At 48.4% G+C, this 27,175-nt stretch overlaps 1 protein-coding gene across 1 annotated transcript; it reads left to right on the forward strand.

Annotated features, from left to right (window-relative positions):
- Nucleotides 1-24,669: 24,669 nt before the first annotated feature.
- Nucleotides 24,670-25,098, forward strand: LOC123571146 (cytochrome c oxidase subunit 7A2, mitochondrial). The gene has a single exon (XM_045383809.2). The coding sequence runs from the start codon at nt 24,684-24,686 to the stop codon at nt 24,933-24,935; it is 252 nt and encodes an 83-aa protein (XP_045239744.2). The 5' UTR covers nt 24,670-24,683; the 3' UTR covers nt 24,936-25,098.
- The last annotated feature ends 2,077 nt before the right edge of the window (nt 25,099-27,175 follow it).

The following is a 27,175-nucleotide window of genomic DNA, read 5'->3' on the forward strand; positions in this document are numbered from 1 at the left end:
CCTGCATGGCCCCTGTGCCCTCATCAACACCCCAAAATGCTAACTCCAGTGGGCTCCATTGTCCAAGCTCCCCTCAGATGCCTGCTTCTCCTAAACTGCCTGCCGCCACCCTGATCGAGGCCCCCATCGATGCCCTCACCTTAACTGCTGCAGCAGCCTCAGAATTGGTCCAGCTGTCCTAAGGGCTCTCATATTCCATCCGTTCTCTACCCAGAAGTCAGAACCACCTTCCCAAAGGGCAAATCAGATTTATTATTATTCTGCTAAAATAAACCCTGCAGTGTCAGTTTTTTTAAAAAATGCAGAAAAAAGGCATATCACATAATTTAATTTATTTTATTATTATTATTTTTTTGAGACAGAGTCTCCCTCTGTTGCCAGGCTGGAGTGCAGTGGCGTGATCTCAGCTCACTGCAACCTCTGCCTCCAGGGTTCAAGCAATTCTCCTGCCTCAGCCTTCTGAGTAGCTGGGACTACAGGTGCGGGCCAACACGTCAGGCTAATTTTTGTATTTTTAGTAGAGACGGGGTTTCACCATGTTGCCCAGGCTGGTCTCGAACTCCTGAGCTCAGGCAATCCGCCTGCCTCGGCCTCTCAAAGTGCTGGGATTACAGGAGTGAGCCACCACGCCTGGCCTAAAAAAAAAAAAAAAAATTTTTGAGACAGAGTCTGGCTCTGTTGCCCAGGCTGGAGTGCAGTGGTGCCATCTTAGCTCACTGCAGCCTCGATCTCCCAGGCTCAAGTGATCCTCCCACCTCAGCTTTCCAAGTAGCTGGGACTACAGGTGTACACCACCACACTCTGCTAATTTTTTTATTTTTATTTTTAGTATTAATAGAAGCTAGGTCTTGCTGTGTTGTTCAGGCTAGTTTTGAACTCCTGGGCTCAAGTGATCCTCCCGCCTCAGCCTCCCAAAGTGCTGGGATTACAGGCATCAGCCAAGGTGCCAAGCCGATCATATAATTTATAACACAAATGCCAGCCTATTAATAACTGTCTCCCAGGCCAAGAAGCAGAGCTTTGCCAGCATCCCAGAGGCCCATCAGCGAGACTTTCCTGGCTGGACACGGTGGCTAACACCTGTAATCCCACCACTTTGGGAGGCCGAGGCAGGTGGATCATTTGAGGTCAGGAGTTCGAGACCAGCATGGGCAACATGGTGAAACCCAATCTCTGCTTAAAATACAAAAATTAGCTGGGTGTTGTGATGCATGCCTGTAATCCCAGCTACTTGGGAGGCTGAGGCAGGAGAACCGCCTGAACCTGGGAGACAGAGGTTGCAGTGAGCCGAGATCGGGCCACTGCATTCTAGCCTGGGCTGCAGAGAGGGACTCTATCTCAAAAAAAAAAAAAAAAAAAAAAAAGGCCGGGCGCGGTGGCTCAAGCCTGTAATCCCAGCACTTTGGGAGGCCGAGACGGGCGGATCACGAGGTCAGGAGATCGAGACCATCCTGACTAACACGGTGAAACCCCATCTCTACTAAAAAATACAAAAAACTAGCCGGGCGTGGTGGCGGGCGCCTGTAGTCCCAGCTACTTGGGAGGCTGAGGTAGGAGAATGGTGTGAACCCGGGAGGCGGAGCTTGCAGTGAGCTGAGATCCGGCCACTGCACTCCAGCCTGGGCGACAGAGCGAGACTCCGTCTCAAAAAAAAAAAAAAAAAAAAAAAGATACACTTTTCTAATCTTAACCCCTTCTTCCTAGGGGCAACCATACTCCTTCCTTGCTTTATAGTTTAATCACCCAGATACACAGCCCTAAATTTTGCTTTGCCTGTTTTTGAGCTTTCTTTGTTGTATAATATTCCATTTCATGAACACCACAATTTATTTGTTTGTTTGTTTGTTTTTGAGACAGAGTCTTGCTCTGTCACCCAGGCTGGAGTGCAGTGGTGCAGTCTCGGCTCACTGCAACCTCCGCCTTGAATCGGGTTCAAGCGATTCTCCTGCCTCAGCCTCCTGGGTAGCTGCCACCATGCCCAGCTAATTTTTGTATTCTTAGTAGAGACAGGGTTTCACCCTGTTGGCCATGCTGATCTCAAACTCCTGACCTCAGGAGAGCCGCCCGCCTCGGCCTGCCAAAGTGCTGGGGATTACAGGCATGAGCCACCGTGGCCAGCCAACCACAATATGTTTAATCCATTTTATTATTGCTGGACATTTGAGTTGTTTCCAGTATTTTGCTACTGAGAACAATTGCAAAGTAAGATTGGGGGTTACAGAATTTTCAAATCGACACGAAAGTAGAGAAGGAATGGCACAATTAACCCCCATAGCGCTGTCTGCAGCTTCAACAATTAACACTGCAATGCAATTGTTTGTAATGAGGGATGCACATCAGAATCTCTGGAGGTGCCTTTGCCAAACACATAGGCTCCAGCTCAATCTCTGGAGATTCTGAGTTGTTGGCTTGGCGTGTGGGTTGGGAATGTGTAGTTTGCAAGCATTCCCCATGTGACTTTGGGGCACACCTCTGGGTAGGAATCACTGTTTCAGTGGCTCCCTGTTGCCCTTATTCTTTAATGTGACTGATATGGCCTGGCTCCCGCTTTAGCTTTCCTACGGTTTTGCCTGCCTTTTATTTATTTATTTATTTAATTTTATTTATTTATTTATTTATGAAAGAGTCTAGCTCTGTCACCCAGGCTGGAGTGCAATGGCACGATCTCAGCTCACTGCAACCTCTGCCTCCCGGGTTCAAGCGATTCTCCTGCCTCAGCCTCCCAAGTAGCTGAGACTACAGGTGTGCGCCACCATGCCCAGCTAATTTTTGTATTTTCAGTAGAGATGGGGTTTTGCTATGTTGACCAGGCTTGTCTTGAACTCCTAACCTCAGGTGATCCGCCTACCTCGGCCTCCCAAAGTGCTGGGATTAAAGGCATGAGCCACTGCACTTGGCCTATTTATTTATTTATTTATTAGAGGCAGGGTCTTGCCATATTGCCCAGGCTGGTCTCAAACTCCTGGGCTCAAGCAATGATCTTACCTTGGCCTTTATTCCTAAAGTCGGATTATAGGTGTGAGCCATCGTGCCCAGCCCCTACCTTTTTTTAAACTGCTCCCTCCTTTACACTCTCACTCTAGTCACACTAAGCCACGTTTATTCTTCTGATGTTTTTCTCACTTCCTGACTTGCACATGCAGTTTCTTTCTTTCTTTTCTTTTCTTTTTTTTTTTTTTGGAGGCAGAGTCTTGCTCTGTCACCCAGGCTGGAGTGCAGTGGTGGGATCTCACAACCTCCGCCTCCCAGGTTCAAGTGATTCTTGTGCCTCAGCCTCCTGAATAGCTGGGATTACAGGCATGAGCTACCACACCCAGCTAATTTTTGTAGTTTTAGTAGAGATGGGGTTTCACCATGTTGGCCAGGCTGGTCTTGAACTCCTGATCTCAGGTGATCCGCCCACCTGGGCCTCCCACAGTGCTGGGATTACAGGCGTGAGCCACCGTGCCTGGCCTGCACATGCAATTTCTGTCAAAGACATGCTTTCCTTTCCCCTTCTTCTGCCTATTTTCTCCTTTAAATCTCTTTATAGTGACTGGATCAGTCAGGGGCCTGAGAGAAAGCAGAAGCACACCTGGCAAGATTTTTTTTTTTTTTACTTGTATTTTTTAAAGTTTACATAGAGTAAAACTGAATTTTTGAGGATGTGCAGTTCTGATTTTTACACATACACAGACTGTGTAATCACCACCACAGTCAGGACACAGACCATCTCCATCATCTCTAAAATCTCCCTCTTGCTGTTTCCATCACACCCTCCCCTGACAACCAATGATCTGTTCTCCATCACTGTGGTTTTGCCTTTTCCAGAGTATCATATAAATGGAATCATATCACATGTAACCTTTTGGACTGGCTTCTTTCACTCTGCATTCTTTTTTTTTTTTTTTTTTTTTTTTGAGACGGAGTCTTGCTCTGTCGCCCAGGCTGGAGCGCAGTGGTGTGATCTCAGCTCACTGCAAGCTCCGCCTCCCGGGTTTACGCCATTCTCCTGCCTCAGCCTCCTGAGTAGATGGGACTACAGGCGCCCGCCACCTCACCGGGCTGGTTTTTTGTATTTTTTTTTTTAGTAGAGACGGGGTTTCACTGTGTTCGCCAGGATGGTCTCAATCTCCTGACCTCGTGATCCGCCCGTCTTGGCCTCCAAAAGTGCTGGGATTACAGGCTTGAGCCACTGCGCCCGGCCCACTCTGCATTCTTAGAGATTCAACCATGTCGTTGTGAGCATTAGTACACCTTTCCTTTTATCTTGGAGTAAATACAGTATTTCATTGAATTGACGTACCACAATTAGTTTAACCATTGACATGTCAAAGGACAGTTTGATGACTTCCAGTTTTTGGTGATTATGAATAATGATGCCATAAGCATTCATGTACAAGTTTTTCTGTGAAAATAGTTTTTATTTCTGTAGGGATAAATACCTACAAATAGGATTATTGGATCACATGGTAAGTGGATATTTAACTTTATAATAAACTGCCAAACTGGTTTTTATTTATTTATTTGTTTATTTATTTTTTATTTATTGTGACAGAGTTTCACTCTGTCACCCAGGCTAGAGTGCAGTGGCACGATCTCGGCTCACTGCAACCTCCACCTCTCAGGTTCAAGTGATTCTCCTGCCTCAGCCTCCCAAGTAGCTGGGATTATAGGCACCTGCCACCACGCCTGGCTAATTTTTGTATTTTTAGTAGAGGCAGGGTTTCACCATGTTGGCCAGGCTGGTCTCGAACTTCCAACCTCAGGTGATCTGCCTGCCTTGGCCTCCCGAAGTGCTGGGATTACAGGCATGAGCCACTGTGCCCGTCCCCAAACTGTTTTCCAGAGTGGCTATACCATTTTGAACTCCCACCAGCAGTGTATGAGAGTTCCAGGGACTCTTCTGTCTCACCAGCTGGTGTTGTCAGGGTGTTTTTTATTCCAGCCATTCTAACACTTAAGTTAATATCTCATTGTGATTTTGTTTTGCATTTCCCTAACAGCCAACGATGTTGAGCATCTATTCATGTGCTTATTTGCCATCCATATTATTTTGGTGGACTATCCATTCAAATCTTTTGCCCATTTAAAAAATTGGCTTGTTTTCTTATTGTTGAGTATTGAGAGTTCTTCATATATTCTGGATATAGGTCCCTTGCCAGATACGTGATTTGCAAATATTTCCTTTCTGGAGCTTTTCTTTCCATTCTCCTAACTGTGTCTTTGTTGTTGTTGTTGTTGTTGTTGTTTTGAGACAGAGTCTCGCTCTGTCGCCCAGGCTGGAGTGCAGTGGCGATCTCGGCCCACTGCAAGCTCCGCCTCCCGGGTTCACGCCATTCTCCTGCCTCAGCCTCCCAAGTAGCTGGGACTACAGGCGCCCGCCACCATGCCCGGCTAATTTTTTGTATTTTTAGTAGAGATGGGGTTTCACCGTGTTAGCCAGGCTGGTCTCGATCTCCTGACCTCATGATCTGCCTGCCTCGGCCTCCCAAAGTGCTGGGGTTACAGGCGTGAGCCATCACACCTGGCCTGTTGTTTTTTGAGACAGGGTCTCGCTCTGTTGCCCAGGCTGGAGTGCAGTGGTGTAATCTTAGCTTACTGTAGCCTCAGCCTCCCTGGCTCCAGCAATCCTCATACCTCAGCCTCTTGAGTAGCTGGGACTACATGCATGTGGCACCACACCTGGCTAATTTTAAAGTTTTTTGTAGAGACAGGCCTCGCTATGTTGCCCAGGCTGGTTTCGACCTCCTGGGCTCAAGTGATCCTCCCACGTCCGCCTCCCAAAATGCTGGGATTACAGGCATAAGCCACGGTGTCTGACCCTAATAGTCTCTTTTGAGGACCAAAATATTTTTAAGTTTGGTGATGCCCAGTTTACTGATTTTATCTTGTATGGATCAACTTTTGGACTCATGTCTAAAAACTCTTTTTTTTTTTTTTTTTTTTTTTTTTGAGATGGAGTCTTGCTCTGTCACCCAGGCTGGAGTGCAGTGGTGTGATCATGGTTCACTGCAGCCTTGATCTCCCAGCTGAAGTGATCCTCCCACCTCAGCCTCCTAGGTAGCCAGGACTACAGATGTGCGCCACCACAGTCAGCTAATTTTTGTATTTTTTGTAGATGGGGTTTCACCATGTTGCCCAGGCTGGTCTTGAACTCCTGAGCTCAAGCAATCCTCCTGCCTTAGCCTCCCTAAGTGCTGGGATTACAGGTGTGAGCCACCACGCCCGGCCAGTTGGAAGGTTTTTAACTACAAATTCAATTTCTTTACATGGGACTATTCCACTATGTATTTCCTCTTGGGTAGTTATGGCTTTCAAGAAATTGGTTCATTTAATCTAAGTTGTCAAATTTATGTAAATAGAGTTATTTATGGTATGCCCTTACCTTTTTAATATCTATGGTATTTATTGTGATACCCATTATTTTATTCCTGACATTGGTAATTTGTGTCTTCCTTTGTTTCTTTGTCAGTCTGGTTAGAGGTTTATCAATTTTACTGATTTTTTTTTTTTTTTCAAAAAACTAGCTTTCAGTTTCATTGATTTTCCTTTCCCTCCCTCCCTCCCTCCCTCCCTTCCTCCCTTCCTCCCTTCCTCCCTTCCTCCCTTCCTCCCTTCCTCCCTTCCTCCCTTCCTCCCTTCCTTCCTTCCTTCCTTCCTTCCTTCCTTCCTTCCTTCCTTCCTTCCTTCCTTCCTTCTTTCCTTCCTTCTTTCCTTCCTTTTTGAGACAGAGTTTCACTCCTGTTGCCCAGGCTGGAGTGCAGTGGCATTATCTCAGCTCACTGCAACCTTTGCCTCCCGGGTTCAAGCGATTCTCCTGCCTCAGTCTCCTGAGTAGCTGGGATTATAGGCGCCCACCACTGCGCCTGGCTAATTTTGTATTTTTAGGAGAGACAGGGTTTCGCCATGTTGGCCAGGCTGGTCTAGAACTCCTGTCCTCAAGTGACCCGCCTGCCTCGGCCTCCCACAGTGTTGGGATTACAGGTGTGAGCCACAGCGCCCGGCCCATCTCTCATAAAAATACAAAAATTAGCCAGGCATCATGGCGCACACCTGTAGTCCCAGCAACTTGGGAGGCTGAGGCAGGAGAATCGCTTAAACCTAGGAGGCGGAGATTGCAGTGAGCTGAGATTGTGCCACTGCACTCCAAAATGGGCGACAGAGAGATACTCTGTCTCCAAAAAAAAAAAAAAAAAAAAAAATCAAAGTAGACTTCAGAGCAAGAAAATACCAGGGTTAAAAAGAGACATTACAAAATGATAAAAGGGCTAATTCACCAAGGAGACAGAACAATCCTAAATGTGTACAAGTATCTAAATTCAAAATATAGGGAGCAAAAACTGAGATAATTGAAAAGAGAAATGGACGAACCTACAATTATAGAGACTTTAACACTCCTCTGTCATTAACTAATAGAACAAGTAGAGGGAGAATCAGCAAGGATATAAAAGAATGGAGCTGGGGCGGAGCGCAGTGGCTCACGCCTGTAATCCCAGGACTTTGGGAGGCCGAGGTGGGCAGATCACGAGGTCAGGAGTTTCAGACCAGCCTGGCCAACATGGTGAAACCCCGTCTCAACTAAAAATACAAAAATTAACTGGGCATGGTGGTGGGTGCCTGTAATCCCAGCTACTCTACTCCAGAGGCTGAGGCAGGAGAATCGCTTGAAACTGGAAGGCAGTGGGTGCAGTGAGCCAAGATTGCACCATTGCACTCTAGCCTGGGCGACAGAGCAAGACTCCGTCTCAAAGAAAAAAAAAAAAGAATTGAGCAACACCATCAACCAACTGGATTTAATCAATGAATGTAGAACAGTCCATCCAACGACAGCGGAATATACGTTGTTTTGAAGTGCACATGAAACGTTTACCAAAGTAGACCATATCTTGTGTCATAAAACAAACCTTAACAAACTTAGGAGAATTGAAATAATATAGAATGTGTTCTTTGTCCACAATAGAATTAAACTAGATAATAGATACCTTTAAAATCCCCAAATACTTAGAAATTAAATAGCACATGCTTAAATAGCTTATAGGTCAAATAAAACGCCTAAAGAGAAATTAGAAATTATTTTGAACTGAATGGTAATGCAAATACATCATACCAAAATCCGTGGCATGCAAAGTGCAGTGCTTAAAGGAAAATGTCTAGCATTAAATGCTTATGCTAGGAAAATCACTGGGCGAGGTGGCTCACGCCTGTAATCCTACCACTTTGGGAGGCCGAGGTGGGCGGATCACCTGAGGTCAGGAATTCGAGACCAGCCTGGCCAACATGACAAAACCCCGTCTCTACTAAAAATAACAAAAATTAGCTGGGCATGGTGGCGGGCAACTGCAATCCCAGCTACTCCAGAGGCTGAGGCAGGAGAATCGCTTGAACCCAGGAGGCAGAGGTTGCAATGAGCCGAGATCATGCCACTGCACTCCAGCCTGGGCAAAATGAGTGAGACTCCATCTCGAAAAAAGAAAAAAAAAAAAAAAAAAAAGAAGAGAAAAGTAGTCTATCCTATTTACTCAGATATTTACCATTCCTTTTTTTTTTTTTTTTTTGAGACGGAGTCTGGCTCTGTCGCCCAGGCTGGAGTGCAGTGGCCGGATCTCAGCTCACTGCAAGCTCCGCCTCCCGGGTTCACGCCATTCTCCGGCCTCAGCCTCCCGAGTAGCTGGGACTACAGGCGCCCGCCACCTCGCCCGGCTAGTTTTTTGTATTTCTTAATAGAGACGGGGTTTCACCGTGTTAGCCAGGATGGTTTCGATCTCCTGACCTCGTGATCCGCCCGTCTCGGCCTCCCAAAGTGCTGGGATTACAGGCTTGAGCCACCGCGCCCGGCCGATATTTACCATTCCTATTGCTTTTCCTTTATCCCTAAAGTTCCAATTTTCTTTCTGGTCTCATTTCCCTTCTGTCTGAAGAACCTCCTTTAGCTTTTTAGAGCAGGTCTGCTGGTGGCATACTCTCTCAGCTTTCGTTTGTCTGAGAATGTCTTTATTTTGCCTACATTTCTGAAGGCTATTTTCACTGGATATGGAATTATGGTTGACAGTTTTTTTCACTTACAGCACTTTAAAAATATAATTTTAAAACTTGACTTTGGCTGGGTGCAGTGGCTTGTGCCTATAATCCCAGCACTTTGGGCGGACGAGATGGGTGGATCACCTGAGATCAGTCAGGAGTTCGAAATCAGCCTGGCCAACATGGTAAAACCTTGTCTCCACTAAAAATACAAAAATTAGCTGGGCATGGTGGTGGGCGCCTGTAATCCCAGTAACTTGGGAAGCTAAGGCAGGAGAATCACTTGAACCTGGGATGTGGAGGTTGCAGTGAGCTGAGATGGTGCCACTGCACTCCAGCCTGAGTGACAGAGCGAGACTCCATCTCAAAACAAACAAACAAACAAACAATCAAAAAACAGTATATATGAAGCACATACTGCATGCCAGACCCTTTGCTTACAGATACTATGGGGATACAGTGGTGAGCCAGCCAGCCAGTGATGGAAGTAAGGAACAGCCCTTCCTCCCATTGGAAGTCTCTCCAACTGCCCTGTGTCCTGCCCAGGCCAAGTTCAGGCCTCTCTGGCATCCTTTTTATCTCCTCCAGAACTCTGACCCAGCACACAGATATTTTTGTTTTTTAATTATTTTAAATTTATTTATTTATTTATTTTTGGAGACAAGGTCTCACTCTGTTGCCCAGGCTGGAGTGTAGTGATAATATCATAGCTCACTGCAGCCCGGAACTCCTGGGCTCAAGCAATCCTCCCACCTCTGCTTCCCAAAGTGCTGGGATTACAGGCGTGAGCCATTATGCCTGGCTGTGCACACAAAGAGTTTTCTTGCCTTTTCCTGTGAACTGAGTTGTGTCCCCCAAAACTCATATGTTGAAGCCCTTACCCCCAATGGGATTGTATTTGGAGAAAGGGACTTTGGGAGGTGATCAGGTTTGGATGAGGTCATGAGGGTGGGGCCCTCATGATGAGGTCAGTGTCCTTACAAGAAGAGACACCAGAGAGCTTGCTCTGTCTATGTGCACACACTGAGGAAAGGCCATGTGAGAACATAGCGAGAAGGTGGCCATCTGCAAGTCATAAAGAGAGCCCTCCCCAGAGCCTGATCGTGCTGGCACCTTGATCTCAGACTTCCAGCTTCCAGAACTGTGAGAATTGAATGCCTGATGCTTAAGTTACCCAGTCTGTGGCATTTGGTTATGGGGGCCTGAGCTAAGACAACCCTTGAGGTGACGAATGCCCCACACCCTGCCCCAGTTCTAGGGGTATGGCTCATGATCCTTGGCTTCAGAGGCTGCTGATGGACATGAGTCCTGGGAGCTGTGGTAACGGCTCAAGATGCTGGGGTCCTAGGGTGAAGTGCCCAACCCATAGAACTGGGGCACATGTGGGCCTGGCTCAGGGGATTGGCAGGGAGGGTGCTCTGCAACCGACCTAGCACAGCAGGACCCCAGCCTGAAGCGCATTTGGGGTTCTTTGTAGCTTCTCGAGTGAAGTTTAAGTCCAGCGCCCCCGCAGCCGTGCACCACTCTCCCCCCTTACCATGTTGCAGGTTCGGCTCCTTTAACAAGCAGGCTGGTTACGGAGAAGCAAGGATACATGGCACAGAGCATCCCCAGGGTCTTCAAGGGTGACACCCCCAGTGCTTAGGGCTTGCCCTGTGCCCTCTGGGTGGAGCTGGCCGGCCTCCCTTGGCCAACAGCCTCTCGGCACTCTGCAGCACAGTCAGGCTGGCCTGGGGTTGGGCAGGCGGCATCCTGTGGTCTCACCTCCACCCTCCTGCCCAGCTGGCTGTGTCACACTCACCCTTTTTTTTTTTTTTTTTTTTTGAGACTGAGTCTTGCTCTGTCTCCCAGGCTGGAGTCCACTGGCGCGATCTCGGCTCACTGCAACCTCCGCCTCCCAGGTTCAAGCGATTATCTTGCCTCAGCCTCCCGAGTAGATGGGATTACAGGCACGTGCTATCGTACCCGGCTAATTTTTGTATTTTTAGTAGAGATGGGGTTTCACCATGTTGGCCAGGCTGGTCTGGAACTCCTGACCTCAGGTGATCCGCCCATCTTGGCCTCCCAAAGTGCTGGGATTACAAACATGAGCCACCGCTCCCGGCCCACAGTCACCCTTTTAAGGTCAGGTTGGTTCCTGGCAAAAGTGTCCTTTCCGGGGGGCCTCCAAATATAGGATTTGGAAGACATAGGAATAGAGCACGCAGATGACCACGTTAGCAGAGCAGCTACACTCAAATGACGCCTTCTCCATTACTTGAAGCTTCTTTTTGTTCAGCCATTAAAGAAGAAACTTGACAAAATAGGAACAAGGTGATATTTCTCTTTTTTTTTTTTTTTTTTTTTTTGAGACGGAGTCTCGCTCTGTCGCCCAGGCTGGAGTGCAGTGGCCGGATCTCAGTTTACTGCAAGCTCCGCCTCCTGGGTTTACGCCATTCTCCAGCCTCAGCCTCCCGAGTAGCTGGGACTACAGGTGCCCGCCACCTCGCCCGGCTAGTTTTTTGTATTTTTTTTTTAGTAGAGACGGGGTTTCACCGTGTTAGCCAGGATGGTCTCGATCTCCTGACCTCGTGATCCGCCCGTCTCGGCCTCCCAAAGTGCTGGGATTACAGGCTTGAGCCACCGCGCCCGGCCACAAGGTGATATTTCTCAATTGCAAACCTTTGTAAAGGGACCGTTGGCCTCTAAAGGCTTTTTTTTTTTTTTTTCAAATTTTTAGTAGAGATAGGGTTTCACCATGTGGCCCAGACTGGTCTCAAACTCCTGAGCTCAAGTGATCCTCCTGCCTCAGCCTCCCAAAACGCTGGGATTACAGGCGTGAGCCACCACACCTGGCCACTTTTTTTTTTTTTTGAGACAGAGTCTCACTCCGTCACCCAGGCAGTGGCATGATCTTGGCTCACTGCAACCTCTGCCTCCTGGGTTCAAGCGATTTTCCTGCCTCAGCCTCCCAAGTAGCTAGGATTATAGGCACCCACCACCACACCTGGCTAATTATTATATTTTTAGTAGAGACAGGGTTTCGCCATGCTGGTCAAGCTGGTCTCAAACTCCTGACCTCAAGCGATCCACCTGCCTCGGCCTCCCAGAGTGCTGGGATTACAGGTGTGAGCCACTGTGCCCGGCCAAAGTATACTTACTTTTGAGAACAAGTTTTGCGGTTGCCAAATATGTACACAGATGCTGATGCCTCTCCTGTGAGCAGCATCCCAGGACCACACACCTGCCCCAGCTCTTGTCCTCATCCTCACTGCCTTGGCCAGCTGTTGTCCACGTGAACAGCCACTGCCATAGGCAGCCTGTTCCACTGTCCCTTCTGCCCGGCTCGCCCTCTGGGTCCTGTGGGGGCTTGGCATGTGGAGAAGGTTCTGATGCAGGCTTCCTCCCTGGTCGTTATGTGTGTGCTTTTCTTTATGTCCTGACCCTTCTTCATTGCACCTAAAAGTGCTGGCTGGGTGCAGGTGTAACCAATGGTGGATCTAGAAATAAGAGCTTTGTGTGATAAGATTCTTACAACTGTCCCTGTCTTACACCTGGTCAGTGACTGAACCCTTGGTTTTTTTCAGGAGCTGGGATGTCTAAACCTGTTGAAAATGAAACTGGAATTCCTGACATGGGAATTCGGTGTTTTCTCCTCACTCCACCGAAACACTCACTTCTAGCATCGGGATTTGGGAAATTGGCATGTGGCTTCCAGAGTCGTTTTAGAATGTCACAATATAGACTTTTTTTTTTTTTTCTGAGATGGAGTCTCGCTCTGTTGCCCAGGCTAGAGTGCAGTGGTGTAATCTTCGCTTACTGCAACCTCTGCCTCCTGGGTTTAAGCGATTCTCCTGCCTCAACCTCCCGAGTAGCTGGGACTACAGACATGCGCCACCATGCCCAGCTAATCTTTGTATTTTTAGTAGAGATGTTGGCCACCATGTTTAGCCACCATGTTGGCCAGGCTGATCTCGAACTCCTGACCTCAGGTGATCCACCTGCCTCAGCCTCCTAAAGTGCTGGGATTACAGGCATGAGCCACCGCGCCCGGCCTTTTTTTTTTTTTTTTTTTTTTTTTTTTTTAATGAAAGGCACCCATCAGTGGTCCTCACTGTGGGTCCCGGAATGTGGTCAGGGGGCAGGTTCTGTCTTCCTGCATCCCTTAGGGGTCCTGGGGCTGACTCCGCCTGTGAGCCCCATCCTGGGGTCATGTTAAGCACTTTTTGTAGACATCGTAATTTTTTTTTTTTTTTTTTTTTTTTTTTTTTTTTTTGAGGCAGAGTCTTGCTCTGTCGCCCAGGCTGGAGTGCAGTGGCGCGATCTCGGCTCACTGCAAGCTCCACCTCCCGGGTTCACGCCATTCTCCTGCCTCAGCCTCCCGAGTAGCTGGGACTACAGGCGCCCGCCGCCATGCCCGGCTAATTTTTTTGTATTTTTGGTATAGACGGGGTTTCACCATGTTAGCCAGGATGGTCTCAATCTCCTGACCTCATGATCTGCCCGCCTCAGCCTCCCAAAGTGCTGGGATTACAAGCGTGAGCCACCGCATCCAGCCTTGTATTTTTATTAATAATGTAAAATCTGACCGGTCACGGTGGCTCACGCCTGTAATCCCAGCACTTTGGGAAGCCGAGGCGGGTGGATCAAGAGGTCAGGAGTTCAAGACCAGCCTGGCCAACATAGTGAAACCCCGTCTGTACTAAAAATATGAAAATTAGCCAGGCATGGTGGTGTGGGCCGGTAATCCCAGCTACTCAGGAGACGGAGGCAAGAGAATCACTTGAACCTGGGAGGTGGAGGTGGCAGTGAGCCGAGACTGTGCCACTGCACTCCAGCTTGGGCCACAGAGTGAGACTTCATTTCAAAAAAAAAAAAAGTCTAATCTGTGTTCCTGTAACAATGCAGAGTAATATTTCTGAATCACTTGACATATGAGTCAGAATGGAAACTGTGAGCATTGTCTGTGTGTCTGCGTGGGCTGCAATCTGGGTCCTGGGGAGCCCCCCAGTGACGTGTGCAGCTGCAAGACCCATACCAGGAGGAGCCTTGCCGTCCTGTGGGGGTTTGAGTGCTGGGCCCCCTTCCATGGGCTCAACCCTTAGCTCCAGGCCTCCTGCCCTGTAGGACAGGTCTACAGAGTTGGGACACCCATGTTGCCTGATCTTGTGACAGCATGGGGTGCTCATGGAGTGGAGTGTAGGAACCCTGCTGCTCAGATGTCACGCTGCGCCAGGCTGACCAGGGCTATGATGGTGACCAGCTACATGGCCGTGGTTTCTAAGTACACCATTTGATATGAGGAGATGATTTAATAAAGCATTGTCTTAAAAAAGAAAAAAAAAAAAACTGGGGCAGATGAAAAAAGTTTTCATTCTTGTTGAACAGGGTATACTGGGTATCCTTCAACTGCAGCAGGAGAGATGTAGGCTAGACAAGGAAATCATGCTGCTGGCAAAAATGCTGAGCTCCAGAATGGTGCTGGGTGGAATGTGACCATTTCCTGTTTTTGTTTTTTGTGTTTGTTTTTGAGATGGAGTCTTGCTCTGTTGCCCAGGCTGGAGTGCAGTGGTGCGATCTTGGCTCACTGCAACCTCCGCCTTCCAGGTTCAACAGATTCTCCTGCCTCAGCCTCCCGAGTAGCTGAGATTACAGGTGTGCACGACCACACTTGGCTAATTTTTGTATTTTTAACAGAGGCGGGATTTCACCATGTTGGCCAGGCTGGTCTCCAACACCCGACCTCAAGCACCTTGGCCTCCCAAAGTGCTGGGATTACCAGTGTGAGCCACCGCACCTGGCTGAATGTGATCATTTTCTACATGAAATTGCCACATGAGCTCATTTCGAGCTTTGTATATTTATTTTGGTAATGAGAACTCTGTGGGATTATCCTTTAGAAACTAACAATATAGGCCGGGCACGGTGGCTCAAGCCTGTAATCCCAGCACTTTGGGAGGCCGAGACGGGCGGATCACGAGGTCAGGAGATCAAGACCATCCTGGCTAACATGGTGAAACCCCGTCTCCACTAAAAAATACAAAAAACTAGCCGGGCGAGGTGGCGGGCGCCTGTAGTCCCAGCTACACAGGAGGCTGAGGCAGGAGAATGGCGTAAACCCGGGAGGTGGAGCTTGCAGTGAGCTGAGATTGTGCCACTGCACTCCAGCCCGGGCGACAGAGTGAGACTCCGTCTCAAAAAAAAAAAAAAAAAAAAAGAAACTAACAATATATCTATTAAAACTGAACATGCATATTCTCTGACCCAGCAACTCCACTCCTAGGTAGATAGCCAAAGGAAATGCAAATATTTGATTACCCAAAGGCAAAAATGTTCAGAGCGGTGCTCTTTGTAATAGCCCCAACTGAAAACTACCCAAATGCCTACCACCTACAGGGAATGGAGAAATAAATGGTGTATTCACCCAGTGGAATACTATACAGTACCAAGAATCAGTAAACTCTTGAGAAGACATGGAGGAACCTCATGCATGTAATGTTGCACAAGAAGGCCAACAAAATATAGGAGTCCATACGATATGATTCCATTTATATTCCAAAACAGGCCAAATGAGTCCAGATACTACAACTCAGAAGAGTTGTTATAGTTCACTAAGTTTTGTTTGTTTGTTTGTTTCTTGAGATGGAGTCTTGCTCTGTTGCCCAGGCTGGAGTGCAATGGCACGATCTTGGCTCACTGCAACCTCTGCCTCCTGGGTTCAAGCGATTCTCCTGCCTCAGCCTCCTGAGTAGCTGGGACTACAGGTGCGCACCACAGCACCCGGCCAATTTTTGTATTTTTAGTAGAGACGGTGTTTCACCATGTTGGCCAGACTGGTCTCAAACTCCCGACCTCGTGATCCACCTGCCTCAGCCTCCCAAAGTGCTGGGATTACAGGCGTGGGCCACTGTGCCCGGCCATAGTTCACTAAGTTTTTAAAAATCTGTGTTAGTGCCGGGCGCGGTGGCTCACGCCTGTAATCCCAGCACTTTGGGAGGCCGAGGCGGGCGGATCACAAGGTCAGGAGATCGAGACCACGGTGAAACCCCGTCTCTACTAAAAATACAAAAAATTAGCCGGGCGCGGTTGTGGGCGCCTGTAGTCCCAGCTACTCAGGAGGCTGAGGCAGGAGAATGGCGTGAACCCGGGAGGCGGAGCTTGCAGTGAGCCGAGATCGCGCCACTGCACTCCAGCCTGGGCGACAGAGCGAGACTCCGTCTCAAAAAAAAAAAAAAAAAAAAAATCTGTGTTAGCAAATGGTTTACAGGGTACAAAGTGCCTTTGCATATGTGTTATCTCACGTTTTGCTCATTTTCATGCCAAGTGGACTTTACTGAGATACTATTTACATATAACAAAGTGCATACATTTTCAGTGATGACCCTAATGAATTTTACCACACATATACACCCAGGTTACCCACACCAAGATCAAACTACAGAACATTCCAGAACTCCTGAGAGTTCCTTCACATGATCTCTTTGATCATCATGACAATCTCAGGGCAGTAGAGCCACTATCTGCCCATGTCACCTCTGAGAAACATCAGCCTGAGAGGCCAAGACCTGCCATGGTCCCAGTGCCCCCTCTGGGTTGGGACGGTGCTGCCCTCATGGCAGAGAAATGGCTGAGAGGCTCTCAGCAGCTTTCTCAGAACCCTCTGACTTGAGCTGGCATCATTAGCCTATGAATTCACTTTCTGGAAAATGAGGTTCTGTCCCCTTGCTACACAGCTAGGCAGGGAGCTGGAGAGGTGGGGTGGGTGGCACTAGTTAGTTATATTTTATTTTATTTTATTTTTTGAGACAGTCTTTGTTGCCCAGGCTGGAGTGCAGTGGAACGATCTTGGCACACTACGACCTCTACCTCCCGGTCAGTTTGAGAAAGGGCTTGGAAATGGAGGGAGAAGACCTCACGAAAGCCCAATGTGCACCTTGTATTTGCTCTGGGCTTGCCTCGGGTCAGCCCTGAAACCTCACCCAGGCCCAGGCTGGGACTGGGGGCGGTGAGAATCAAACCCCGAGTGCGCTCACACTGAGCCGCTCCTGAAGCTTCAGCATGAGGCCCACACAGGCCTCATTCCCTTGCAGCATCTGCCTGTTTCTCACAGGAGCCCTGCCCACCCAGTTGGGCTGGTTGGTGGCCACTCCCTCTCCAAGGGCAGTTTCTCACAGACACTAGCATCCCTCACCTGGCACTGCCAACCTGGCACTGCCAACCCCCAGGACATGGCCCTGGGGGCGAGGCCAGAATCCCTTGTGGTCTCTTTTCTTTCTCTCTCTCTCTCTTTTTTTTTCCGAGACGGAGTTTCGCTCTTGTTGCTGAGGCTGGAGTGCAATGACGTGATCTCGACTCACCACAACCTCCGCCTCCCGGGTTCAAGCGATTCTCCTGCCTCAGCCTCCTGAGTAGCTGGGATTACAGGAATGAGCCACCATGCCCGGCTACTTTTGTATTTTTAGTAGAGATGGGGTTTCTCTAGGTTAGTCAGGCTGGTCTCGAACTCCCGACCTCAGGTGATCTGCCTGCCTTGGCCTCCCAATGTGCTGGGATTATAGGCGTGAGCCACCGTGCCCGGCCTTTTTTTTTTTTTTTTTTTTTTTTTTGAGACGGAGTCTCACTCTGTCGCCCCGGCTGGAGTGCAGTGGCGTGATCTCACCTCACTGCAACCTCCGCCTCCCGAGTTCAAGGCATTCTCCTGCCTCTGCCCCCCGAGCAGCTGGGGTTACAGGCGCCCACCACTACGCCCAGCTAATTTTTTGTAGTTTTAGTAGGGCCGGGGTTACACCATGTTGGCCAGGTTGGTCTCAAACTCCTGACCTTGTGATTCGCCCTCCTCTGCCTCCCAAAGAGGTGGAATTACAGGCTTGAGTCACCACGTCCGGCCGCGTGGCCTTTTTTCTGTAGGGGCGACCTGATGGGTTCATCTGGAGCAAGGATGCCCTTCTTCACTTTGCTCAGAGCTCTGGGAAATTTCTGGGCCCTCTTAGGAAGTTCTCTTGACTCTCCCAGTCATGAACAAAGGCCCCCATTCCCCACTGGGACTGGAAGTCCTTGTTCTGGAAAGCCGAGTACTACGGGGCAGGCCTGGGTCAGAGGCCACTGCCTGGTGTTCCCTCGGGGCAGAGTCCCCTCTAGCCACACTCTCACTGGCTTCTGAAAGAGGAAGGCTGACTAACTGGGTGACTCAACCCATTTCTGGAAAAGAGAGGATCAGAAGTTCAGATGAGCGTGTTTATGACTGAGGTCTGGATGAGATGACACGATAAACATAAGGGCTTAACAAAATTTAGCAAAGACTTGGGCAGCAGCCCATGAAGAAGCCTTTAGTTTCTCTATTAAAAACAAAAATACCCGGGCGCCGTGGCTCACGCCTGTAATCCCAGCACTTTGCGAGGCCGAGGTGGGCAGATCATGAGGTCAAGAGATTGAGACCATCCTGGCTAACACGATGAAACCCTGTCTCTACTAAAAATAGAAAAAATTAGCTGGGCGTGGTGGCGGGCACCTGTAGTCCCAGCTACTCGGGAGGCTGAGGCAGGAGAATGGCGTGAACCTGGGAGGCGGAGCTTGCAGTGAGCAGAGATCCGGCCACTGCACCCCAGCCTGGGCCACATAGTGAGACTCCTTCTAAAAACAAAAACAAAAACAAAAACATAAAAACCCAGAAAAACAAAAAACAAACAAACAAAAAGCCGGCCAAGCGGCTCACACCTCTAATCCCAGCACTTTGGGAGGCCAAAGCAGGCGGATCACCTGAGGTCAGGAGTTCGAGACCAGCCTGGCCAAAATGGTGAAACCTCGTCTCTACTAAAAATACAAAAATTAGTCGGGTGTGGTGGCGTGCACCTGTAATCCCAGCTGCTCTGGAGGCTGAGGCAGGAAAATCGCTTGAACCCGGGAGGTTGAGGGAGCCAAGATCACGCCATTGCACTCCAGCCTGGGCGGCAAGAGTGAAACTCTGTCTCAAAAAAAAAAAAAAAAAAAAAAAAAAAGCCTTAATTCCAAAGTCACAAATGAGCCTACACCTTTGGCTCATCTCTCAGCCTAAGAGTCCAATTCCAGGACGTAGGAGAGGGTGACCTGCGGTGGCCGAGAAGGCTGTGACGGCTTTCCAAGGTGAATAGCTGTTTATTCTCAATGAATAGTTCCACATGGACCCATAGACCCATTTCGGGGATTTGCTGTTCTTTAAAACATGGCAGAAAAAAAACCCAAACAGAAATTCCTATGTACACCAGTCACCCCCTTCTCTCTTCTGCTTTTTGGCTAACATCAGGCCAGGGACACATGGTGGCCCTAGCTCAGTCTTTGCTGGGACTCGGTGACAAGCCCAGGGACAAAGAAAACCAGCCTCTGCGGCCGGGCACGGTGGCTCACACCTGTAATCCCAGCACTTTGGGAGGCCGAGGTGGGTGGATCACGAGGTCAGGAATTGAAGACCAGCCAGGCCAAGATGGTGAAACCCCATCTCTACTAAAAATACAAAAATTAGCCAGGCATGGTGGCAGGTGCTTGTAATCCCAGCTACTCAGGAGGCTGAGGCAGGGAATTGCTTGAACCCAAGAGGTGGAGGTTGCAGTGAGCCGAGATCACCTGGGCCACGGAGCGAGACTCTGTCTCAAAAAAAAAACAAAAAACAAAAAACAAACCAGTCTCTATTCTGACCTTTCCCCAAAGGGTGCCTGTTAGGGACAGGGCAAATAAACGAGCTTTGCGATTTTTACATGGAAATCTCAAGGGACTAAGATTTCACGCACTCTGGTAAAACAAAAACAAAAAAAACCCTCCTTCTGTTCCCCGGAACTGAGCTTCTGAGCAACAACTGTCGGCCTCTGCCCACACACACAGCTCAGTCTCGATTTGCAGCAAGATCCTGGATGCTGGGCTTTGATATGAATTCTAACCCTTTGATTTCAGCACCTGTCTGTCCCTGCTGTGTTGTAAAAGTAGGGTGGGGGTGGGAAGCTATAACCACTTCTAGACAGGAAGTTATTTAGGCAAAAAAAAGAAAAAGAAAAACAGTACAAAGGTAGCCACACCTCAGGCTGAAAGGTTCCTTCCAGAGAGATAAGATACCGGACAGCAAAAGTCACACAGCTACATGTGATCTGGGTGAAATGGAAACTTCCTGTTTATTTTAGTTCCTTCAGCCTGGGGGTGGAGAGGGAGCAGAGATGGAAGCTGTGGCTGTTACTTTCGTTAAGAATCAAAACTGCTGGATCAGTACAGAAGATTGTGGCACCGCCTGTCCCATCAACCATGCCCTCCCGCTCCCACCAAGGACAAGAGATAATACCATGAGAATATATGAGTTGCCCACAACTGGCACCAGATGCTGTCAGCAGGCTCATTTTAACTTCACAGCATCCTTCTGGGGATGGGAATAGGAGGGAGTAGATACAATCGTCTTTTTTTTTTGAGGCGGAGTCTTGCTCTGTCGCCCTGGCTGGAGTGCAGCGGCACGATCTCGGCTCACTGCAAACTCCATCTCCCAGGTTCAAGTGATTTTCTTGCCTCAGCCTCCTGAGTAGCTGGGATTACCGGTACACGCCACCATACCCGGCAAATTTTCTTATTTTTAGTAGAGAAGGGGTTTCACCACGTTGGTCCGGCTGGTCTCGAACTCCCAATCTCAGGTGATCCACCTGCCTCGGCCTCCCAAAGTGTTGGGCTTAGAGGCGTGAACCACTGCATTTGGCTTTTTTTTTTTTTTAACCATATCAGAGTTGCGCTGGGGAGGGTAAATGACGCAATCACAGTCAAGTAGGAGCTCAGAGGCTGAGTCAGGACCTGGCTTGCTCTCAGGCCCTGCCCCTACCCCAGCTACTTCCTCCTAAATATCTCTACTTGGACCTTTAATTTTAGCACTGGGACTGCCCTGATTAATTCCTTCAGCAATGTTCACACCCATAAGTATGCCATTTCCACCCTCCCCACCCTAGGGCTCTCTGGGGAAGATGATGCAATCCAGGGCCACCTAACATCTCAGAGCAGTCCCAGGTAATTCTCAGGATGGTAGACAGGGCTTCTGAGCTCGGCACAGGGATGCTTGATCTTGTTCACACCTGTGAAGAAAGGCAGAAATACACATGCCAAAGACGTGGAGAGACTGGATCCCTCATGCATTGTGGGAGGGATTGCTAAATGTTGCAGCCGCTTTGAAAAACAGTTTGGTGGTTCCTCAAAAGGTTAAACATAGAGTTACCATACGCCCCAGCAATTCCACTTTTAGTGTAAATCAAAAAATGACTGCTGATGGCAGGCCTCGGTGACTCACGCCTGTAATCCCAGCACTTTGGGAGGCTGAGGCGGGCGGATCACTTGAGGCCAGGAGTTTGAGACCAGCTTGGGCAACATGGCGAAACCCCATCTCTACTAAAAATACAAAATTAGCCTGGTATGGTGGCTCACACTTGCAATTCCAGCTATTTGTGAGGCTGAGGCAAGAGAATTCCTTGAGCCCGGGAGGCAGAGGCTGCAGTGAGCCAAGATGGTGTTACTGCACTACAGCCTGCGACAGAATGAGACTCTCTCAAAAACAACAAGAACAAACGACTGAGGCAGGTTTCAATGAATTTAGAGGTTTATTTAGTCAAGGTTGAGGACCTGTCTGAGGGGGAAAGAAAAACACAAGTCACAGTAGAATCTGTGTCCTGTGCTTTTTCCAAAGAACAGCTGGGTGTGGTGGCTCACACCTGTAATCCCAGCACTTTGGGAGGCCAAGGCAGGAGGATCGCTTAAGCCCAGGAGCCCAAGACCAACCAGGGCAACATGGCGAAACCTCCTCTCTACTAAAAATACAAAAATTGGCCGGGCATGGTGGCTCACGCCTGTAATCCCAGCACTTTGGGAGGCCGAGGAGGGTGGATCATGAGGTCAGGAGTTCAAGATCAGTCTGGCCAAGATGGTGAAACCCTGTCTCTACTAAAAATACAAAAATTAGCTGGGCGTGGGTGCAGGCACCTGTAATCCCAGTTACTTGGGAGGCTGAGGCAGGAGAATCGCTTGAAGCGGGGAGCGGGGGGCGGAGGTTGCAGTGAGCCAAGACGGCGCCACTGCACTCCAGCCTGGGTGACAGAGTGAGACTCCATCTCAAAAAAAAAAAAAAAAAAAAAATTAGCCGGGCATGGTGATGTGTGCCTGTGGTCCCAGCTGCTCAGGAGGCTGAGGTGGAAGGATCACCTGAGCCCAGGTGGTGGAGGTTGCAGTGAGCCAAGATCATGCCACTGCATTCCAGCCTGGGCAACAGAATGAGAGCCTGTCTCAAAATAAATAAATAAACAAATAAAAATAAAAATAAGGCCGGGCGCGGTGGCTCAAGCCTGTAATCCCAGCACTTTGGGAGGCCGAGACGGGCGGATCACTAGGTCAGGAGATCGAGACCATCCTGGCTAACACGGTGAAACCCCGTCTCTACTAAAAAATACAAAAAACTAGCCGGGCGAGGTGGCGGGCGCCTGTAGTCCCAGCTACTCAGGAGGCTGAGACAGGAGAATGGCCCGAACCCGGGAGGCGGAGCTTGCAGTGAGCTGAGATCCGGCCACTGCACTCCAGCCTGGGCGACAGAGCGAGACTCCGTCTCAAAAAAAAAAAAAAAAAAAAAAAAAAAAAAAAAAAAAAAATGAAAAATAAAGGGAAAAGGGCCAGGCGTGGTGGGTGGCTCACACTTGTAATCCCAGCACTTTGGGAGGCCTAGGCCAGCAGATCACTTGAGGTCAGGAGTTCAAGACCAGCCTGGCCAACATGGTCATACCCCATCTCTACTAAAAATACAAAAATTAGACGGGCATGGTGGTACACGCCTGTAATTCCAGCTACTCGGGAGGCTGAGGTGGGAGAGTTGCTTGAACCCGGGAGGCAGCGGTTGCAGTGAGCCAAGATTGCACTACTGCACTCCAGCCTGGGTGACAGAGGAAGACTCCGTCTCAAAAAATAATAATAACAATAAATAAAATAAGGGGGAAAGAGCAAGCAGGAGGGGAAGAAAAAAAAAACAAGATGGGTAGGCAATGAGGCACCTGGTTACATTCTAATGAGACAGTGAATCTACGTTTTACATGTGAAAAGAAAGGGGAAGGGGAGGGAGTCAACTATGCATTCCTCCCCTGCTCAGTAAATCTGCATTTTACATAAGATAAAGTAAGCATGTGAAATTACAGCTATCTGTTTGGGAATGAAAGGAAAGCAGTTTTTGCATGACTCAGTTCCCAAGCTTAACTTTCCCTTTGGCATAGGGAGTTGGAGTTCCGAGTTTCCATTTTCGTTTCACGCTAGGTATCTACCCAAGAGAAATGAGACGTATGTACGCATAAAACTCCTACACGAGTGTTCATAGCAGCATTATTCATAATAGCCCCAAACTGGAAACAACCCAATTGTCTACTGAGAAAAGAAAAATAGCTCAGAGCAGGCCCAGAGAGACATGAATACGGGACTTCAGTTATCACCTCCCCAGCCCCCACCGCATGCCCGGGGACAATTGTTTAAAGTCACTTTGTTCCTGACTAGCTGGCTCACCTATTATGTTCATGAACCTGGGATTTGTGATATAAAGACAAATGTGTAGCCAACCAATAGCTTTTTTTTTTTTTTTTTTGAGATGGAGTCTTACTCTATCGCCCAGGCTGGAGTGCAGTGGCATGATCTCGGCTCACTGCAACCTCTGCCTCTTGGGTTCAAGCAATTCTCTCTCTCAGCCTCCTGAATAGCTGGGATTGCAGGCGTCTGCCACCACACTCGGCTAATTTTTTTGTATTTTTAGTAAAGACGGAGTTTCACCATCTTGGCCAGGTTGGTATTGAACTCCTGACCTTGTGATCCACTCGCCTCGGCCTCCTTCCCAAAGTGCTGGGGTTACAGGCGTGAGCCACCGCGCCTGGTCAGTTTATGTTATTTTAATGTACATTCATGGTAAACAACTCATGAACTACCACTTCTTTTACTTTAAAAATCCACTTGTAGGCCTGGCACAGTGGCTCACGCATGTAATCCCAGCAGTTCGGGAGGCCTAGGCAGGCGGATCACTTGAGGCCAGGAGTTCCAGACTAGCCTGGCCAAACATGGCAAAACCCCGTCTCTACTAAAAATACAAAAATTAGCTGGGCATGGTGGCACGTGCCTGTAATCCCAGCTACTCAGGAGGCTGAGTCAAGAAAATCGCTTGAGTTGAAAGGACACAAAGATAGATGTGTACCCGCCCCCCACCCGCTACACCCTTGTTCTGCTCTCTAATCTTTGCACATACCAGAGATTTCGTAAGTTCTGTGAGTACCTGGTTTTCTGCACGTACCAGAGATTTTGTTTTGCACATACCAGAGATTTTGTAAGTTCTGAGGCAAGGTCACAAGACGTGTTTAAGTAAGATAAACTCTTGCTGCCATAAACCTGCTCTCCCGCCTCAAAGTTTGAACCAAAATATCAGAAATGGCGGGAACCAATCATAGTTAGCCAAATCGCCTTGTTCAAACACTAGCCAATCATATATCTGATTTGTATAATAACTCTATGCCCACTTTTCTTAGACTATATAACACTGCTCGGAGCTCAGTGGGGGAGCTCTCCTGCCCGTCTCGTTTCACGAGCGAGGGAGAGTTCCAGGTTCGAACCTGTAATAAAGATCCTTGCTGCTTAGCTTTGACTCTGGACTCTGGTGGTCTTGTTCGGGGAATAAACGGTCTGGGCATAACAGAGTAACAGCCAAGATGCTGCGGAATCTGCTGGCTCTCCGTCAGATTGGACAGAGAACCATAAGCACTACTTCCCGCAGACATTTACAAAATAAAGTTCCAGAGAAACAAAAACTGTTCCAGGAGGATGATGGAATTCCACTGTATCTAAAGGGTGGGATAGCTGATGTCCTCCTGTATAGAGCCACCATGGTTCTTGGAGTTGGTGGAACAGCATATGCCTTGTATCGGCTGGCTGTGGCTGCATTTCCCAAGAAGCAGGAGTGACTTCGATCATCCCAGCAATCACTTGGTTCAGTTTCATTCCGCTCTCTATGGACCAGTAATCTGATAACCGAGCTCTTCTCTGGGGATCAATATTTATTGACTTGTAGTAACTGCCGCCAATAAAGCAGTCTTTACCATGAAAAAAAAAAAAAAAAAAAGAAAATCGCTTGAACCTGGGAGGGAGGCGGAGGTTGCAGTGAGCCGAGATCACGCACTGCACTCCAGCCTGGGCAACAGAGCAAAACTTAGTCTCAAAAAAAAAAAAAAAAGAAAGAAAGAAAGAAAGAAAGAAAGAAAGAAAATCCACCTATAACTGCTGCTAGGCAGAATGTATGTTCAGGGCAACCTGAATCTGTGCTCTCAGATAGCAATTTTAAAGCTTGACCCAAATAAACTCTCCATGTATTTTAATTTTGCCCCAGCTTCTTCCTTTTAGGTTGACGCCATCAAGTGACAAATGGATAAACAAATGTGGTATATCCAAACAATAGAATATGATTCATCAACGAAAAGGAATGAAGTACTGATACATGCCATAACACTGGTGAAACTTGAAGACATGTTAAGTTTATGGATACAAAGGTCACATATTGTATATTGTGGGATTCCATTTATATAAAATGTCCAGAATAGGCCAGGCACGGTGGCTCACACCTGCAATCCCAGCTGCTTGGGAGGCTGAGGCAGGAGAATCACTTGAACCTGGCAGGTGGAGGTTGCAGTGAGTCGAGATGGTGCCATTGCACTCCAGCCTGGGGGACAGAACTAGACTCTGCCTCAAACAAACAAACAAACAAAAAATCCAGGAGCATTGCGGCAGGGGATATGGAGCCAAAGGCCATTGCGACGATGTGAAGAAAGTAGAGTTTGAGAAGGAATAGCCTGGCATTTATGGAAAAATGTCTCAGAAGCAATGACTAGCAATAAAAGGCTGATTGAGAATCTGGGGCAGGAATCCAGAAATGAAATGATGAGGGTCTAGGCCAAAGGCATGACAGGGAACTGGAGAGAGAAGATCCAATTTACAGTCTAAAGAGGAAACTGGCACCAGATTACATGGTCACGTTAGTGAACCGAGCTAGGGCCCACTCGCCCGGAGCAGCAAAGTCAAACACTGACATCGGGGTAGCAGTGAAAGTGAGACATTCATTGCAGGACGCCAAGCCAGGAGAATTGGCCAGCTAACGCTTGAGACTGGAACTCCATGATGCCGTACAGGTAAGGGTTTTTAAAGGCAAAGAGGTAGAGATTACAGGCAAAGTCATAAACCAAGGTGGGACATCTTGAAGTCCTGCGATTGTGGGGATGGGGGCATAGGTCATAGATGGATTCAGAGTTTTTCTGTTTTTTTTTTTTTTGAGACAGAGTCTCCATCTGTTGCACAGGCTAGAGTGCAGTGGTGTGTTCTTAGCTCACTGCAACCTCCGCCTCCTGGGTTCAAGTGATTCTCGTGCCTCAACCTCCCGAGCAGCTGGGATTACAGGTCCGCGCCATCACGCCCAGCTAATTTTTGTATTTTTAGTAGAGACGGGGGTTTCACCATGTTGACCAGGCTGGTCTCAAACTCCTGACCTCAAGTGATCCGCCCGCCTTGGCCTTCCACAGTGCTAGGATTACAGGCGTGAGCCACCGGGCCCAGCCAGGATTCAGAGATTTTCTGATTAGCGATTAGTTAAGGAGGTGAAGCTTTGTCGAAAACTTTGAGATCAACAGAAAGGAATGTTAGCTCTTGCTCGTAGACATGACCTCCTCTGGGCCCCTCAAAAATACATTTAGAGCAGAGGTCAGAGTTCAGCCCTCAGTTCCCCGTTATCTGAGGTTTACATGCCAGCTGATCGGTGTGATGGGGGCCAGAGTTTCCGAAAAACAGCTCAGGGATATATATCAAGATGTTATCTTGAGTTTGTTCTTTCTTTCTTTTTTTTTAGTGACTAGGTCTCACTCTATTGCCCAAGCTGGAGTGTGGTGGCGCAATCTCGGGTCACTGCAATCTCCGCCTCCTGGGCTCAAGCCATCCTCCCACCTCAGCCTCCTGAGTAGCTGGCACTACAGGCATGGGCTATGTGACCTTTCTGTGCTTTAATCTTCCCAATTGTAAAAATTAAAGAACAGTGGTGACTACCTCCTAGGCTGTCCTGACAATATCCGAGAAAATCCATGTGGAACAGCAGAAACACCAGGAAGAATGCAAATGTGCTTTCCTCTCTTGTAGTTCCATACAGGCCACCTTTTCCCTGGGC

Source organism: Macaca fascicularis, chromosome X (assembly GCF_037993035.2).
Source record: "Macaca fascicularis isolate 582-1 chromosome X, T2T-MFA8v1.1".
Lineage (NCBI taxonomy): Eukaryota > Metazoa > Chordata > Mammalia > Primates > Cercopithecidae > Macaca > Macaca fascicularis.